Here is a 20,728-nt window from a genome sequence, read left to right on the forward strand (position 1 = left end):
CACTCACATTTCCGTTGTGAAACATTCAGGTTTCAGGTTTTGGATTGACTGATAGCACTGTGTTTGTTCCATATTAAAATTAATCCTCAAAAATACAACTTGCCTAATAATTCTGCACTCCCTGTATATATATATATATATATATACACACACATCTATATACATATATATATATATATACACAGTGGAACCTCGGTTTGCGAGCATAATTCGTTCCAGAAACGTGCTCGCAATCCAAAACACTTGTATATCAAAGCGAATTTCCCCATAAGAAATAATGGAAATTCAGATGATTCGTTCCACAACCCAAAACTATTCATATAAAAAGGATTAATACAAAATATAAAGTAAAATACATAATACAAATTAACCTGCAATTTACCTTTAAAAAGAATCATGGCTGGTGTGAGTTTCTAAACTCATGTGGGATTCCACCCAACGGGACGACACGCTGAAGAGTGTCCCAAAGCAATCGCAGTCTCCCAGCACTGTAGCAGTTCGCCGTATAAGCGCATCCAAAAAGATCAAGGAACATTATAAAGATCCCACTGCAATAAATAACAGCGCTGTTGCTGTTTCAAACTGAATAAACTGGTGTTTATTCACACACACACAGTCACAACGCTGTAGTAAACAGAGAGAGGCGCTGGGCGAGCGAGATAAGAAGAGAGAGAGAAGCGCTGTAAATAGAGAGAAGCGCTGGGCGAGCAAGATAAGGAGAGAGAGAGAAAAAGACGCACTGGGCGAGCGAGCGAGATAAGGAGAGAGAGAAAAAGACACGATGAGCGAGAGAGCGAGCAAGATAAGGAGAGAGCGAAAAAAACGCACTGGGCGAGCGAGCGAGATAAGGAGAGAGAGAAAAAGACGCGATGAGCGAGCGAGCGATATAAGGAGAGAGAGAACCACCATCAGCTCAGTTGTGATCACATGACGCTCAGCAGACAAAGTGTATCCATACTACTCGTATTGCAAGACATCGCTCGTTTATCAAGTCAAAATTTATTAAAAAATTTTGCTCGTCTTGCAAACCACTCGTAAATCAAGTTACTCATAAACCGAGGTTCCACTGTATGTGTGTATATATATATACATATATATATATATATACATATATATATATATATATATACATATATATATATACATATATATATATATATATATATATATATATATACTGCTCAAAAAATTAAAGGAACACTTTTTAATCAGAGTATAGTATCAAGTCAATGAAACTTCTGGGATATTGATTTGGTCAGTTAAGTAGCACAGGGGGTTGTTAATCAGTTTCAGCTGCTTTGCTGTTAATGAAATTAACAACAGGTGCACTAGAGGGGCAACAATGAGATGACCCCCAAAACAGGAATGGTTTAACAGGTGGAAGCCACTGACATTTTTCCCTCCTCATCTTTTCTGACTGTTTTTTTCACTAGTTTTGCATTTCGCTATGGTCAGTGTAACTACTGGTAGCATGAGGCGAAACCTGGACCCTACAGTGGTTGCACAGGAAATCTAACTTCTCCAGGATGGCACATCAATGTGTTTCATTGCCAGAAGGTTTGCAGTGTCTCCCAGCACTGTCTTAAGGGCATGGAGGATATTCCAGGAGACAGGCAGTTAGTCTAGGAGAGCTGGACAGGACCATAGAAGGTCCTTAACCCATCAGCAGGGCTGGTATCTGCCCCGTTTGGACAAGGAAAAACAGGATGAGCATTTCCAGAGCTCTACAAAATGACCTCCAGCAGGCCACTGGTGTGAATGTCTCTGACCAAACAATCAGAAACAGACATCTTGAGGGTGGTCTGAGGGTCCTTTAGTGGGCCCTGTGCTCACAACCCAACGCAGTGGAGCTCGATCGTCATTTACCATAGAATACCAGAATTGTCAGGTCCACCAATGGCACCCTGTGTTTTTCACAGATGAGAGCAGGTTCACCCTGAGCACATGTGACAGACGTTGAAGGTTCTGCAGAAGCCATGGAGAATGTTATGCTGTCTGTAACATCATTCGGCATGACCAGTTTGGTGGTGGGTCAGGGTTAGGTATCAGGATGAAATCCTTGGACCCATTGTCAGACCCTACGCTGGTGCAGTAGGTCCTGGTTTCCTCCTAATGCACGACAATGCCCGGCCTCCTGTGGCAAAAGTATGCAGGCAGTACCTGGAGGATGAAGGAATTGAAACAATTGAATGGCCTGCACGATCCCCTGACTTAAACCCAATAGAACATCTGTGGGACATTATGTTTCGGTCCATTAGGCGCTGCCAGGTTGCTCCTCAGACTGTACAACAGCTCAGGGATGCCCTCATACAGATCTGGGAGGAAATGCCACAAGACACCATCCGTCGTCTCATTAGGAGCATGCCCTGACGTTGTCAAGCATGCATACAAGCTCGTGAGGGCCACACAAGATACTGAAAAGCATTTTGAGTAGCAGAAATGAAGTTTTTGAAAAAATGGACTAGCCTGCCACATCTTCATTTCACTCTGATTTTAGGGTGTCTACACAATTGAGCCCTCTGTAGGCAGAAAACTTTTATTTCCATTAAAAGACTTGGCATCCTTTTGTTCCTAAGACATTGCCCTGTCGTAATTTGTATAGATATCCAACTTCATATTGAGATCTAATGTATCTAATGTGTTTCTTTAAAGTGTTCTTTTAATTTTTGTGAGCAGTGTATGTATGTATGTATGTGTATATATATATATATATATATATATATATATATATATATACACACACACATATATATACAGTCTTTGGGGTGCGAGCAACTGTTGCTGGGGGTGAGGGAAGAAAAATGAAAAACATTATTTGTACAAAATCTTAATTTATTTATCCATTCCTAAATAATTAAATGGGCAGGCTATTTCGTATCAGTGCAATACGCTGCTTGTTAAAACGGATGACTCCCGCTCTTACGTGCAAGTCTGCGTGGATATTATGAACTATCGTTTCTGTTCAAGTTCTATTTAAATTTTAAATAGAAGGAATTTTTATTTAGTCGACAGAATATTATTCCGGAATAAATCAACTCAAACCTTAAATAACTTATAATATTTGGCTATATACTGTCTAAATTATACAAGTTAGAAATAATGTAAACGTTAAAAGAACAAACATTCAAATTTCTTTACTCTTATGTAATTTTATATAAAAAATAAACTTAAATTTTAAATATCCCAAAAGATTTTGCTCTCCATAAAAATATATCCTGTCAAAATTATACAAATTCAAATATGAACATGCTGCATAACAAAACCTGGAAATATAAATAAAATTTGTTCTTTTCAGCAATAACAAATCAAATCATTCAGTTGTCTTTGCTCATATGTCATTTTATCAGAGCTGGACGCCTGGCATCTTTTTTGGCAAGAAGTTTGTTTATGTTTGGTGTGAGGTTCTGTGTTGTGAAGATTGTCAGGATGGACTGCAGGTGCTGTGTGCTGTTTTGTAGTCTTCATGACTGAGAAGAGCTTCTCACACAGATATGTGCTACCAAACATGCACAAGGTTCGAGCCGCATGTAGACGGAGCTGGAGCATTTGTGCGGTAATGGAGTGAATAAACTGTGCGGGCCCTGCAGTATCGTACTTTGCCTTCAGTATGCCATTACACTGCAGCTCAATCACCTCCATCTGAATCTGCACAGGTGCAGTTTCCACATCGACGGCAAATGGGTTGCAAAACAACTCGAAATTCTTTTTTTGTTCTTCAAAGTCACCAAAGCGCGGTGCGAACTCAGTGCGCAGTGCGCTCAGTTTATCAGCAAATGCGATTTGGGAACACCGTTGTGCCGACTTGGTTCAACATTACTTGGCAACAGGGAAAGTGGGGCAAGTTGCACTGGTGCATTTGTGTCTCCCATAAAAGCAGCTTCACTTGAAATCACTTTGTGAGTTTGTACGGGTAAAAACGTCTGCTGAAGTGTCAGATTCTTCTTTAACTCTTCTGTTTTCTGTATCTTGTGCATTGCATTTAGGTCTTTCAGGTTATCTTGATGTTTTGTCTCATAGTGCCATCTTAGATTAAATTCTGTAATTACAGCCACATTAGCTCCACAAATGAGACACACAAGTTTACCGGCAATGTCAGTAAACATATACTCAGCCTCCCATCGGTTTTTAAAGGCTCTATGTTCAGAATCACCTTTTCTCTCGGCATCGTATGGGCTAGCTTCAGCAATAACTTGCAGCATCATAAGCTAGACTTGATTAACGCTGTAAGTGTTAGGCAAGGCAGCTGAAGCGCTGCATTATGGGATCTGTAGTTTATTGTGTTACCAGCGCTTCATATCCCCGGGCCATTAATAACAATAATACAGTATATAAAATTATCTCGCGGGCCGGATATAATTACACGCCGGGCCGGATGACACATGAGTTTGACACATATGGACTAAATAGAACTTGAAAAGATATATTTTTTCGAATGTGATCGCGCAATTCAGATCGAGTTGACTCACACTACAGTACATCGAGTCCGCGTGCTATTGTTGTTTTGCCTGTGTGCCTCAATAAGTTACCCTCCCCTCGCTCTTACTTTTTTACCGTTCATCTAATGAATACACTGAGTATGGCTTTACCAAAACAATCATTGATCGCGAATAAAATATCTATTATTCATAAAGCTTCAATTGGTGATCTGTCTTTCTGCGTTAACCGCATATTTTTTCATACGTCTCTAAACCAAGAGGATGCGAAGGTAAAATGAAAAAATATGCGTGCGTACATACTCAGTGCATCCCCTCTCGGGAATCGGACGTCGGCGCTTAGAGGCTAAGCCTCTACTATTGAGCCACGGCGTGTGGTTTGTCTATTTGAGCGTAGCAGTGTAATTCGGTTTTTGTTCAGCATTCTTTGGAACTGTTGCTTTGTGTCTGCACACTGCGTCAGTTCACGTGAGCCGCTGAATATGGTTTTATATGTCACTCGCTTGCTTCTAATTGTTTCGCTGCCTTCTTAATTATATAATGCATGTTTTCTTAAGCGCTTTTTGGAGCTCTTCCTGATTTTCTATGTACTGTGTAATTACCTGGGAGGCGTGATGATGTCACACGAAACTCCGCCCCCACGGCTTTCGAGCTCAACTCCATTACAGTAAATGGAGAAAAATAGCTTCTAGTTATGACCATTATGCGTAGAATTTTGAAATGAAACCTGCCCAACTTTTGTAAGGAAGCTGTAAGGAATGAGCCTGCCAAATTTCAGCCTTCTACCTATACAGGAAGTTGGAGAATTAGTGATGAGTCAGTGAGTCAGTCAGTGAGTCAGTCAGTGAGGGCTTTGCTTTTTATTAGTATAGATTATCGTTATCTTCAAAGTCCCAGCAAATATTGACATATAATTTTTTGCCAGTAACATACAACCCTAGTCAGTTAAACACTCTACTTATTGAAGGGAGGCTGACAGACCTGATGTTTCAAAAGATGCCATAATCTTCTGTAATGGCATTATGGATCTCCCAAAGTCTAATAGAAATATTGGAAATCACCATGTTGCATATTCCTTCTTCCTGCTGTGGTGTGACAACTGCTCTCCTTTCACCAGCATGAGGCAGATGCTCCATTCTGCATCATACATTTATGAATGTACAGTATTTACTTTCCAGTAAAATAACAGCAGTAAATGTGCAACATTGAAATAATTGTATGTGGTTACACACCTGTTTTCTCTACAAAATTTTTGAATGATGGAGGGCATGGTTGACCATCTGACATTAGGCAGTACTCGTTGTCCAGTCTCTGCCATTGTAAGACCATGGTTGATCACATGGTCCACAATTATTGCCCACATTTCATCTGAGGAAAATTGATGACCTTGTCCTCTTCTGCCTCTTCCTCTGCTATGTTGTGTTCCTCTCATCCTAGGCCCCACCACACATTCTTATTCCCCTTCCTCTTCTTCCTCTTCCATGAGCAGACTGTTGTTCCTGTCCAAAATTTTCCTGCAATGATACTTGCATTGTATCAGCTCTGTTAAGAGTCCTGTTGCAGACTGTGAATGATTTCCAATTTATATTGTAATGCATACATTACTCCTGTGAATCTGACTGCATGCCCAACCCAATTGGTTGAGCCATGACATGAAGAACCACCTTCATAATTGGAGTTCATCATTTACTGTGACTGACATTGTAATATTAGACATACCTCAAACAATACCACATCACTACATTGTTTGCTGTTTTTTTGTGATTTATGATGAAAGTTTGTTGAATTAGTTTGTATGTGCTGGCTTAAACAATGATTGCATACATACAAAGTTTTGTTAGTGGGACTAATTCACTGGACTCATGCAGGATCCATTTTGATCAACAACATAAGCATCTGAGAGTTATACCAAATGATGATAGTTGTACAATACCATTTGTATATACTTAATAAATATATTAAAATTTGTAGGAGACAATGAGAAATAACCTTCTGCTACAATATGTGCTAGTGACAGAATGGTGTGGAAGTAAGATGAGCTGTTTTGCAAGCATTAATTGTCAATTGAGACATGTGCCAAAGCAATAGTAAAAAAAAACTGCAATATGCATTTTAAGGATGTTGCTTTACTTTAACTGTGGTAGTAACAAAACAGGGTGTGATGGGTAGGGCATCCTTTAAGTATTTATGAATTAAAAAGATCTGCTTAAAAGTGGTTTATTCTTATCTAAACCCGATTCTTTCAATATAAGTAAATGTGATAACAGAAATCCTGTAGAGGGCGACAGAGACCAATGCAAACGTTAGTAGCGTGCTTGATTTGCACATGGTGTTTTATGTGTAAAGTTCTTGAAAATATAAAAGCTGTTACATTCTGATACAGTGTGCAGCAAGTGAAGTTTATGGAGGAATATCGTCAAAATAATTCAATGTCTTCACTTAACTTTTATAAGGTCTTTGATTTTCAAGCTTTAAAAATCACAAGTGTAAAAATGTAATTGTGATTTCTGAAGTATTATGAAAAAAGTTTAAAAACTACCATTTATTAAAAGAAAGCCAACATGTTAAACTGCACATTTAGTAATTTGATATGTAATACTAATAATACAGATCTGCTTCATTATGGCTGCATAATCGACTTTCTGGAACCCTTCATCTAAATAACATTGCCTATTACTTGCAGGCTGTGCTTCTTCTGTACTTTTTTTTTTTTTTTTTAAATTCTGGAAAATTTCAGGCAATACTGTGGAAGTGGAGTATGGGGACACATGTTATTTCATAATTGATAATCAGCTAGTTTTGATTTGTTAAAAAGAGACAGTTTCCTTAATAACATATAAAATAATGCAGATAAGTTTCTGTGGTTATATGTTACTTGTGTGCTCTGTGTCTAAAAGTTTGTTTTATTGATCACTGAAAGCATACCTTGAAGTGTTTGATTACATTAATGAGAAATATTTTATACATAAACATGAATCAGAGTAATTTACTTGTGTAGCTTGTTAAATGCTATGCTAGCATTGGAGAACAGCGACTCTGGCAATACTGACATTCAATTTTTTGAGCAGTTTTTTTTTTTTTTTTTTAATAAAATTGTTAATTTTAAATTTAAAATACCAAATGCTTACATTAGTGAGCTTTCTGATTCTGGCTGGAGGAGATTAATTCTTTATAGTCAGGAGACCAGTGATTAATTGCACAACAAGGTTGTGATTACAGAGTACTCTCCTTAAGGCAATCCAGGAAACATGACATAATTTGGCATATTGCTACGTAGGTGTGCTCACATGTATCAAGGATTACCTATCCTAGACTCAGCATAAATGAGGGGTGACAGCAAACTAAATTGCCTTCCTCTTCCTGCTAATACTTCTATTGCACACAGTTCACTTTATCTTTTAATTTTCTGACTCTTGCAATGTATCTCTTCTTGATTGCTGTTACCCACTACCATTTTACATACCCCGCTTTCTGCACAAGGGAGAGAAAACAATTAGAAGCACTTGTGGGGCCTTGTAAAATGTGATAAACAGATTTAGTCAAGTGATGTGAGCTGCAAGTGGCCTTTGGGCTACAGGTTGAGAACCCCTGTCTTAATTTAAGTTAATCGAATCACAGTTGGTCATTACTATTGTAAATTGGCAGTATGCTTTAACTTAAACCACTGATGAAAAGAATATTCAAGTAACCTCTAGACAAATGCATGGCAATCTCAATGGTTCCAGTGTGAATTTGTCCAGCCCCTTTAGACATGACAGAAAGGACTATCTATGTTGGCAAGTGGCTTCTTGGCATGTCTACATCAGCAATTAAGTGAGATGTTCAATTTGTTAATACCAAAATAAAATTTATCGGGCTAACGCAGTTAGCAATACAGGCTAAACAACATACTTCATTGCAGAATATGAATATGCAAATGCTAGTTTGTGTGATTCGTTTGGTTTTTGAAGGCAAATTAATGTTCATTAGTATATCCTGTAAGTGAAAGCACACATGAAATATATTTGAATGATATTTTGGCAAATGTAAGACTGCCTCATAGATGTAAATTACTTGACTAAAGGTAATAACTGTATAGTAAGTTTTCTAATTCTAGATTTATAAACAGGCATAAGCAATAACACACTCTAATCACTCATATAAGAAACCTTGAAATAGCGCATAGGCTGTTTTACTGGAGTTGTCACTTTTTCATGAATTTATAAGTTTGATTTAACACAGGAAGCTTTAAAACCTGGACAAATGTAAAAAAGAAGAAGGGAGAGACTTATAAAAAAAAACTCCTGATGCTTTAACTTTCTATTTGACATTTCATTAATTTGACTCTTTACCAATTGTTTTTTAACCAGCTAATGAAACAAATATAAATTGCCTGGAATAGTCAGGATTATCTTGAAACACACTAATTCAACAGTACAAGCATAATAATGTTTGAATTTTTATTTTTAGTGTTGTTTTTTAGCTGTACTTTTAAGTTACTGGTGAGACAATGTCATAGAATAAATTGAAATTGTGCACATGCTAAGATAAATCCTGTAGTCCCAATGCTGAAATCTCCCAAAGATTCTAAACCCACATACTCTTTGTCGTTACTTTGGGGGATACCCATCTGTGCCTCACATTAAAGCTTAAACACTACATTATAGGTTGATATTTTTAGTGCCATTACTACTTTACATAAATAATTGTTGTGTAATTGCTCAATTGGTATAGCAACATTTTAAGCTGCTGTACTTTTTAAAAATATTTTATATTGTAGTAGAGAGAAAAAAAGGCACAATACTATTCACTTCAATAACAGAGGTACTTTAATAAATAGCCATTGAATGGGATTTCTGGTTTTACTGTTGTATCAAAAGGGTATCATTTCACTGGTATTGATATCAAATACATAATCCTGATTATACTGTACTGTCACTTCATTGTAAATCAGCTCCCATGTATCCTCTATTTCATTTTATGGCTGTTAGTGTTAACACTTTAAAGGTTATTTTTTCTAATTTATCATTATTAAATTATCATTACATTTACCTTTTACCTCTGAATTGTAATCCTGTTTGATTTATAAACCTTTTTAATGGTGACCTTTGGTAATTATGCTATATAAACTAAAATCAATAGTATGCCTAGAATTACAATCAAGGGCCATTGTTTTTACTTTTGGTATAATATACAGTATCTGTTAATGTGATTCACTGCACAACTGTTGCATACTTCAAGCATAAACCTCTGTAATTTTTTTTTATTCTTCATTATTTAAAATTATGTTGTATAATCTATTTAATAATTAGATGGGTCTTTGATTTTTGCCTTAAATCAGGATGGTTTATGAAGATATGCACTTAGATATCAGTGTTTTATAGCTTTAGTAACAGTTGACATAGTTCTACTCATGTTCATTAATATTTTCTCCAGGTGCTCAGGTTTCTTTCAATTTAAAGACGTTTTAGGTTTATTAGCAACTCCTACTTAATCAAGTATTGCCGAAAGTGAAATAAACTGTAATTCCATCCAAGTTAGTTTTATTCTTCTTATGGTTTACTATATGGTGCATTTTATATTGACTTGATGTAATATTGTCAGTTGCAGAATGTTATGGCATCTATAATATGTCTTCTTAGTATCCTCTTAGTATCCTGGGTTCCTAAGTGCATTATACGCATTAAGTCTCTTCACTTTTAGCATACGGCGCATACTAAACATTAGGGAAGTTAAAATAATATCTTGCTAAGTATTTAGTGTAAAGAATCAGAAACGTGTAGATTTTATGTTAAGTTTAGAACTTAATGTCAAATTTCAGCACCTCAAAACTGGCAGATTAAATTTTCATTGCAATTTTGCATTTTCTTGTGAGCACTGGACCAATCTGTGGCTCTATATGTCTGCTAACATGACGGAGAGGCTCCTCCAGTTCTTCCGTGTTTTATGCTTGCAAATATTTATTATTCCCTGCTGATCCACATGGAGAAAGAATGCATCCCCAAATGCAGGATTTTCTCATTTGTTGTAGGAATGAAAACACACAATCTTATTAAAAGTTAAAACAGTACATAAAAGTTTTGGCACTGTAAGTAATTGGGAATCATTCTTCAGAATGTGAGAAGCTAAACCTCACTTGAGAAGCAAAATTGCTTGCTTAGTATGCTTTTCCTATATCACTAAGTCTCCCCACTGCAACAGCAAAGCCATTAGTAAAGTAATTTATTTCCCATCAATATTGTTCTTAATTTCCATTTGAAGAGGGCATTAACACACAGATTTATATTTTGACCCCACACATTATTTGGGAAAGTACACAAATGAATCTTTCAACAAAAGACTCTGGCATCTTCCTCTGCTGATTGATTCTAATACTCAGAAATTATGAATGTTCATTTGTGCCACTAAAGTGCATTTAATATAGTGGTGATATCAGGACCTGGAAGAGAATGCAGAGGTTTTGAATGTGGTCACATCAAGCCCTTAAACATGAAAGTGTAGATTCAAATGACTCTATTTAAGAAAATATAATACTTTACAGACTCCTGGTCGCTTACAGTATGATATTTGCAATCACTGACTTTGACTCGGTAGAAACAAAAAGAGAGTAAACTGTAAAAGCACAAACACTTCCATTTTTGGCACAATGTTTTAAAACATAACTTTGTTATAGGGAAGTGCCTGGAGCTTAAGTATTAACCTTTTTTTTATCTCATCATTATTAGAATTTTTAATAGTTTCTATACTTTCTGGACAGTGACCATTGACCTTTTAATAACTGGTGCTTTCTACATACTCTAATATGTAGTGACCCCTACTATTTTTACTTGCCGTAATTATAGCTTTGTATCTATTTATATTAAATGTTTGCCTTATGATGGACTGGTTCTCTGCGCATAACTGATGCATGCTCTGTACCTGATGCTGTGTGGAGATTGGCTTTGGCTTGTCTTGTATTTAGTTTGGATTTTCTGAAAACTGATTAAGTTAATGGATACATTAAAGTCAATATTTCTCATATCAGTCCAAGATTGCACTGACTTTAGGGTATAAACAAATCTGCACAATTTTGTGTTATCTGCAAATTAAGGATCTTGTGTTATAATACTTTTATATATTGTACTAGCAAAATACCCGTGCTTGGCAGCGGAGAAGTAGTGTATTAAAGAAGTTATGAAAAAGAAAAGGAAACATTTTAAAAATAACATAACCTGATTGTCAGTGTAATTGTTTTGTGACTGTTATGAGTGTTGCTGTCATCAAGGATTTGATTATCATTGTTTCTTTTAATCAGGTTCGTATTTGGAGGACGTGTTGTGTTCAAGTTATATTCCGTGTTTGTCAACCATTGTAAAGATAACAGCTTTCATTATATATACATAAATGTGTGTGTGTATATATAAACATATACTGTATATATATATATACACATATATATATACACATATATATATACACACTGTATATATATACACACAAGTGCCAGTTAAGAAAATCTTATATAGCTTTCATCATTCTTTCCAGCATCACAGGTAGCTACAGATTACTTTGACTAGTTGGCAAAATACCTGAAAAAACCAATCAAATAACTTGTTTTCTTCCTGAATATCAATTGGACAAACTAATGCTACTTTTATTATTAAATGAGGACATGCATAAACCCTTGAAATATAAGCAACAATAAATTTCATATATGATGTAGTAGTTTTAAATTCTTTATATCTACAGTATATATGTATTTAAACATTCATCATTGGATCACAGGAATTGCACCTATTATTTATACTAACCAAATGGTATAACTTAATAAAATGGAAAAATCCCACTACTTTTTCAAGAAAAAAATAATCTGTTATTGGCGGCACGGTGGCACAGTGGGTAGCACTGCTGCCTCATAGTTAAGAGGCCTGAGTTCGCTTCCTGGGTCCTCCCTGTGTGTAGTTTGCATGTTCACCCCGTGGTTTGGCGCCCTGCCCGGGGTTTGTTTCCTGCCTTGCGCCCTGTGTTGGCTGGGATTGGCTTCAGCAGACCCACGTGACCCTGTAGTTAGGATATAGTGGGTTGGATAATGGACGGAAAATCTGTTATTGTCACTTTTATTCCATTAAGAAATTAGTTCAGAAAGAAAAATGCTTGATACATTTGAACTTCGACGGCATGAGTTTGTGACCAATTAGTGAGTTGCAATCATTTTAACTTGTATTGTCATGCATTTGAATGAAGAAGAGATATGGGAGAGAGTAATGTCTTTTTAATAGTATTATACATAGGCCCCATAAAGGAGTAGACGATTTGAAGTAATTTTTTGAATGTAATGGACTTGGCTGTCAAGAATTGGAAACCTGTTTTGGCCTGGTAGATTTTTGTTTTCTGTTCATGAGACTCTGTTATTTTGAAAGTTGAATTTTCAAGCTTAATTTTCATTATGTGTTTAATTTATTTTTCTTTCCTAAGGAATATTTTTTTTTTCATTTATTTTTTAAGTGCATCAAATGCTGTTTTAGAATCTCTGCATGCAGATAATGAGTTGCTAAGGGACCTTGCCTGGTTGCTATGTGCCACTTTCCAAAAGACACCACAATTCACATCAAGATGATTCACTGATAAATTCCAGTGTAACATCAATAGCTCTTTGCCCAAAATTGTGGATTTGACCTGTGGAGAAGCACAGTTTAGTGATTAAGGTTCTGGCATTCTGGTTACAATTCATAGTTTTCTTACCTTGACTTGATTATCTATGTAAGTGTTTTGGCTCCAGTTGAATATAATAGTACTTTAGTAAAACACCTTGACTACGAGAAGAGTTTAACTCTCTAATTTTCCTACCAAATCAGTCTCCTGGGAAACCTGTTGTGTTTTTATTTTACTTGTCAAAAAGACACACACATTTTCCGCTGTGCTGCTAATTATATCTTATCATTGCTTGCTGTCCTGCTTGCTTTAAGCAAGACTAGTCTTCGGTAGGAGATGAAAAAGACAGGTGGTTAGCATCTTTGCTGTTGTCCAGCCATGTTGCTTCAGGTTTTCACAACTGGCATGACAATGACTACAGTTATTGATTCATTTCAATCTAGTCATCCATTCAGTTCTAACCGGCTTATCCAATACAGGGTCACAATGAGTGATGACCTATCCCTGCTGCAGTAGGCATCAGGTAGGAGCCAATCTTTCAAAGGTGAGCCATGCTTGCACACATTCACAGTCACATGAGACCAATTCTGAATCGTCAGATAATCTAACCTACATTTCTTTGGGTTGTGACAGAAAATGAGAGTATGTGAACAAAACTCCACACAGGCAGTGCTAGGTAAACATTGAAGCAAGTTTTAAATAAAGTGGAGATCTCAAATATGTGGCTGGATATCTCAAAATAGTTTCAGCTGTGCAGAGTTGAGTTGGAGGGAAAATGTACAAAGCATGAGCATAAGGAATGGATTTATTGACTCTATTATACGTTTCACACACCTGTCACATTTTCATTATTGTTATAGCTGTTGTAAAGTCAAATTTATTCACAGTGCAAAAAGAAAGGTCATGAGTCAATTATATTACAGACTACAGAATACTAGGTTACTTTCTAAAGTAGAAGGGTTATTCTCATTTTTTGCAGCCACACACATAAGCTGAAGCCAGGCGGAGAGCTGTTGCTTGAAATGGTTAATGAAGGAAGGAGTGGATAAGTTGACATTGGCTTCTTGGATATACTTAAGCCCAACCTTTTGGTTTTTTTAATTGATGCAAAGTTTTGTCTATTAAGATTGGCAGTGGTTGAGCTCTTTGTCAGCTGACCAAATGGGTTAAGCAGTGTTATAATGAGCCATCTTTGGCTTTCATTTGCCTGTGAGTCATCAGTCTTATCAAGTGAGACCTAGAAATTAAAATTCAAAGAGTGGCCCTGTAAGGAGAAGTGACACTTGAACTGCAACTGTGTCAGTGAAAGAACGAGTCCTTCAGCTGTATTGTAAGTAAAAACTGTGTTTGCCATGTCAACGCAAAGGGCAATACCACTGTCCTACAAATAATAGTGATACAATAATAAAAGTAAATCTTGTTCATGCTGTCTGGTATTTCCTGCTAAAATCTACTCTGGCACACCGCAACACTGAGCAGAGTTAGTCTGATAAGAAAATTATTAGAACAATAATACTCATTAATTAATTTTCTAAATGTTGCTTTTAAATAAAATGTGTTAATTATACTAAAATTCGATGCTAACAGATTCTCCAATTTAAATGATTCTGAAGAATAATTGAATAATTTTAATTATATAGCTTTTCAAGAGCACCATATTGTCTCATAGCTTTGTTGTCTTTTATAGATAGATAGAAAGATAGATTTATAGGCCATTACTGTACTCGAATTTGATATCTCTGTGGTCCAATTGTATTGTTTTGCACAGTTTTAGTGTTCTTGTCAGGCAACTATATACTCATGTTATCATCATGAGGCTGTGACTCAGCCCTTCTTCTGTATTCACAACTAACTGTCCTTTTAAAGTGTATTTGCATTTGAGCAAGGTGGTCTTATATTAACATGGAGATGTCAGTCACTAGCAATGTGCTTTAAAGGAGAATTAATGTAAATTGTCTAGCCATTCCATTATAAGAGCTAAAAATATCCGTAAATGATAACATCCAAAACAACAGGTGAATGAAAAAAAAATTCAAAATCACAGCTCAAATTAAACATTGGGCAACAGGACAAATCCAAACTGAAATCAACCAAAAATTTGACAATGCACAAAAACAAAAGGGAAGGACAAACATTTTGACAGAATTCTGATCTAAGTGTTGGCAGTCTGTTTAAATAATACAACTCAAACAGTTGCAAGGTAACAGCCAATAAAAAGGACAATTGGCATGATCAATGTATTTTGGATATTTCAAAGAAAATAATTTTCCTACCTTTGTCAATATGCTTACACTTTTAATTTTATATGTAGCTTATAATTATGATTATTTCATTATGTGTTTAATAAGGGCTAAATACATCATTTTTCATTTATTTTTTCTTACATTATCATTAAACTTTATCAAAATTACATGCAACAAAAATATGAAACATTATATTAGAAGAAAAGCAGAAATACACCTTGCAGTTTACGCAAAGCAAAACTTTTGTAGCTTTTTAAATACAAATTATAGTTTCTTAAAGCCCCAGTAGTTTATTCTTATGTCTTTCACCTGGAGGTATGGAGTGAGAATAAATTAATAATAATCACAAAAGGAAAAATAATATTATGTATCTTATCAATGATATTATTATACACTACTGAAGTGTTATGTTACTGGAAAATCCAATTGAGAATTATTGTAAATAATCTTGGTTGCCATATTGCTTAAAATTCAAAACTTTACATAGACTAATTTGATTATTTTTTACTATACTAGGGGGTTTTGCCCCCTGCTCGCTTCGCTTTCTCAAAACTACTTAATCACATTCTTTGTCACAGGAGGTTGCAGAGAGCCTATTCCAACAGCACAGGGCACAAGTCAGGAAAGTGGAGTCTACATGGGAATACATATGCACACACCTGCACTCACGCAGACTGGGGTGAGTTTAGAGTTACCATGTAATCGAGCATGTATGTCTTTCCAGATGTGGAAGGAAAATTGAATTACATGGAAGAAAACCCAATCAGACACAGAAAGATTTTGAACCATGGACTCTGGGTCAATTAAACAGCAATACTACAGTGTAATATTTTTACTGCATGTAGACATTTTAATCAATACCTCAATGGACTTTTTAGGTTCACTGAACATTTCATTAGATTAGATTAGGTAAGATAAATTTTGATGTACACAGCAGCAGAAACATAAAAACAAGAATATTAACTCAAAGGACAAATAATACAGCCAATCAGTCAATCAATAAATTAAATAAATAAATAAATGTGTATTGTGCGGAAATTTCAAAATGAACTTAAAGAGTATGTCAGGAAAAAGCATCAAATTGCTTAATAGCATTGGGCAGAAAAGATCTCCAGAGACAATTAGTACATCATGGAGGAATGAGCTTGAGGCTAAAAGTGCCCCAAGAGAGCATCATAGTATGATACTTCTCTCATATCTGAATTACTTGGTGTGTTTGAATGTGTATGTAAAAAGAATGGTACTGATGTTGGAGTACTGCTCACCAAGGAGCAATAGAGTCTGGTTTTCCACCTGTCCTTTCTGATCATAAATGCCTTATTAGAAACATACACAAAGACAGTCTGCTAATTTCCTATTTTACTGTTTACATTTTTGTCTTTTTAGTGCCATACCCCTATATTTCTTCATTAGTATGTGCCGCCTTCTTGGCTTTGACGCCGCTGTGGATCATTATTTCATCAAAACACCCTGCAAGTCGTACACTACTGTACTCTGGATGGCAGCCTGTTATTACAGCCATGATAATAAGCAGGTGAGTGTTCATTATACAGTGGTGTGAAAAACTATTTGCCCCCTTCCTGATTTCTTATTCTTTTGCATGTTTGCCACACAAAATGTTTCTGATCATCAAACACATTTAACCATTAGTCAAATATAACACAAGTAAACACAAAATGCAGTTTTTAAATGATGGTTTTTATTATTTAGGGAGAAAAAAAAATCCAAACCTTGTTTTTAACAAATATGCATTGAGCTACACAGAGAGACAGAGCTGGTAAAGATGAGCAGCAGATTAGGGTGATAAAGGATAATGATGGAAACATACTCACAAGCAAGGGGAGTGCACTGAACAGATGGAAAGAGTATTTTGAGAGGTTGATGAATGACGAAAATGAGAGAGAGAGAGAGAGAAGGTTGTATGATGTGGAGATTGTGAACCAGGAAGTGCAACAAATTGGTAAGTGTACTGGTATAGATTTTTATAAATAAGGATGATGTGCAGAACTGTAGTAACTACAGAGGAATAAAATTGATGAAACACAGAATGAAGTAATTGGACCGTTGATGGAAAAGTATAGAGAAGACCAAAAGGATTTGCAGTGTACCTTTGTGGACCTAGAGAAAGCATTTGACATGGTGCCTAGAGAGGAGTTGTGGTATTGTATGAGGAAGTAGGGAGTGCGGTTAAGGTTGAGGTGGGATTACATCAGGGATTGGCTCTGAGCCCTTTCTTTTTTGCAATGGTGATGGACAGGTTAACAGAGGAGATTAGACAGGAATTCCTGTGGACCATAATGTTTGCACATGACATTGTTATCTCTAATGAGAGTAGGGATCAGGTTGAGGAGACCCTGGAGAGATGGAGATAGGCTCTAGAGAGTAGAGGAAAGAAGGTCAGTAGGACTGTGGTGTAGCGGGTCCACAGGTCATTGTGCAAAAGCCATTTGTTTTAAATAAATGATCGCGGCTTAGCGAGGGAACGTTGGGCCATAGCGAGCCGTGGGGCGATCCGTAGGGTGTGGGCGTTTCTCACCAAGTGCACAGGTGAGGAACTGCCCACATTCGTGATTGTCCCATGGCTAATGCTGCAGCTGCTGTGGCCCTCGTCATTTAAAAAGAAGCGCAAGTCGGTTATGAGGGTGGGAAAAATGGAAAAAAGAAAATAGGAAAGAAAGGAAAAGAGGACGGAGGTTACAGGGAGCGAGGAAGCAGGCGGTGCGTGCGTGTGGTGGCTGATCGCTTCGAGGGCAGCTGTGAGGAAGCTGGGTGTAAGGCCGTCACCGGGTGTTTGAGTGGATGTTGCTCCGCTGGCGACCATGTAGCGGGAGTGACCTGGTGAAAGCGATGAGCGCAGAAGGCGCGGAAAGGCAGCGGAAGTCGGGAGGCTTGGTGGTGGAGTCCCCAATGTGTGCGTCCTGGCCATTGGGGTAATCAAGTCTCGGGGACTGGGATGAGAGCCAAACCGAAGCCAGGGATCGGGAGGTCTCCAGTCTCGAGTGTGTAGAGGAGGGCAGCTGCAGAGAGTGTCTTGCCTGCTGCCAAGCCCAAATGGGATAAGCAGGTGAGACGCTAACAGAAAAGAAGCACCGTGCTTGTTTGTTGTTTTTAAGACTGCTTCCATGAGAAGATTTTAACCTCTAGTTTTTAAGGATTGTGTTTTTTTTAGAATTAGAATTAGAACAATCTAGACGAGAACAGGCCATTCAGCCCAACAAAGCTCGCCAGTCCTTTATCCACTTGCTTCCTCCAAGAAAACATCAAGTCGAGTTTTGAAAGTCCCTAACGTCTTACTGTCTACCACACTACTTGGTAGCTTATTCCAAGTGTCTATCGTTCTTTGTGTAAAGAAAAACTTCCTAATGTTTGTGCGAAATTTACCCTTAACAAGTTTCCAACTGTGTCCCGTGTTCTTGATGAGCTCATTTTAAAATACAAGTCTCGATCCACTGTACTAATTCCCTTCATAATTTTAAACACTTCAATCATGTCACCTCTTAATCTTCTTTTGCTTAAACTGTAAAGGCTCAGCTCTTTTAATCTTTCCTCATAATTCAACCCCTGTAGACCTGGAATCAGCCTAGTCGCTCTTCTCTGGACCTTTTCAAGTGCTGCTATGTCCTTTTTGTAGCCTGGAGACCAAAACTGCACACAGTACTCAAGATGAGGCCTCACCAGTGCATTATAAAGGTTGAGCATAACCTCCTTGGACTTGTACTCCACAGATCGTGCTATATAACCTAACATTCTGTTAGCCTTCTTAATGGCTTCTGAACACTGTTTGGAAGTTGATAGCTTGGAGTCCACTATGACTCCTAAATCCTTCTCATAAGGTGTACTCTCGATTTTCCGACCGCCCATTGTGTATTCAAACCTAATATTTTTACTTCCTATGTGTAATACTTTACATTTACTGACATTAAATTTCATCTGCCACAAATCTGCCCAAGCCTGTATGCTATCCAAGTCCTTCTGTAATGATATAACGGATTCCAAATTATCTGCTAATCCACCTATCTTGGTATCATCTGCAAACTTAACCAGCTTGTTACTTATATTCCTATCTAAATCATTTATATATATTAAAAATAGCAGCGGCCCTAGCACTGACCCCTGTGGAACACCACTCTTAACATCGCCAGTTCTGATGAGGTTCCTCGCACCATCACCCTCTGCTTCCTGTGTCTGAGCCAATTCTGCACCCATCTAAAAACATCACCCTGAATTCCCACTTCTTTTAACTTGATGCCCAACCTCTCATGTGGCACCTTATCAAATGCTTTCTGAAAGTCCAGATAAATAATATCATAAGCTCCACTTTGATCGTATCCTTTTGTTGCCTCCTCATAGAATTCCAACATGTTAGTAAAACACGACCTCCCCTTCTGAACCCATGCTGACTGTTCAGAATAACTCCTGTCCTTGTCATGTGTTGCTCAATCTTATCCTTAATAATTCCTTCCATTAATTTTCCTGTGATGCTTGTTAAGCTTACTGGCCTATAGTTGCTTGGATCTGCCCTGTCACCCTTTTTATATAATGGGATGATATTTGCCATTTTCCAGTCCTTTGGAATCTCTCCAGTGCACAGTGACTTCCTAAAAATATGTGTCAAGGGTTTATATATGTACTCACTAGCCTCCTTAAGAACACGAGGATAAATATTATCTGGGCCTGGTGATTTGTTTGATTTCATCTTATTTAATCTGAGCAGCACTTCTCCCTCTACAATTTCCAAATCCCTCAGTACCTCCTTAGTAGTTGTGTTTACCTCTGGCAGGTTATCCACTTGCTCACTTGTAAACACCTCAGAAAAATGTAAGTTTAGGGCATCTGCTATTTCATTGTCTGTATCTTTTAATTCCCTTTACTATTCCTGATGAACTTGACCTCCTCCTTAACTGTTCTTTTACTACTAAAATACTGAAAGAATCTCTTGGGGTCTTCTTTCCTTATCTGCTATATTCCTCTCCAACTGTCTTTTAGCCTCTCTGATATCCTTCTTAATGGTTGCCCTCATTTCTCATACGCTACGGTTCTCTTTGCAGTCATTAGTCTTATATGCCTTATACAGCAGTTTTTCCTTTGCAACTTCTTTTTAAATCTTTATTAATCCATCGTGGAGTTTTTTAGTTTCCTATTACTTCCAAATTTAGGTATGTATCTGTCCTGCATTACATGTAAAACATTTTAAACCTGTTCCACTGCTCCTCGACTGTCTCCACATTTAAAAGCTTATCCCAGTCTATCCTACTTAGACTTTGTCGCATCTGCTCAAAATTAGCCCTACTAAAGTTCAACTTAACAATTTTAGTCTTTGCATCTGTACTCTTACAAAATACTGAGAATTGTATTACATTATGGTCACTTGACCCTAGTGGTTCAATCACCTCTACACCCTCAATTCTATCCTGATTATTACAGAATACTAAATCCAGATAG

General features: G+C 37.0%; 1 protein-coding gene across 1 annotated transcript in view; it reads left to right on the forward strand.

The window, feature by feature from the left end:
* LOC120534597 (solute carrier family 41 member 2-like) overlaps positions 1 to 20,728 on the forward strand; it is a 75,887-nt gene that overhangs the window by 48,221 nt on the left and 6,938 nt on the right. Inside the window, exon 7 of the mRNA XM_039762186.1 lies at positions 16,673 to 16,820. Within this exon, the coding sequence (XP_039618120.1) occupies positions 16,673 to 16,820 (148 nt within the window). The remainder of the gene's footprint in view (positions 1 to 16,672; positions 16,821 to 20,728) is intronic.

The sequence above is a fragment of the Polypterus senegalus genome, chromosome 8, assembly GCF_016835505.1.
Source record: "Polypterus senegalus isolate Bchr_013 chromosome 8, ASM1683550v1, whole genome shotgun sequence".
Taxonomy (NCBI): domain Eukaryota; kingdom Metazoa; phylum Chordata; class Cladistia; order Polypteriformes; family Polypteridae; genus Polypterus; species Polypterus senegalus.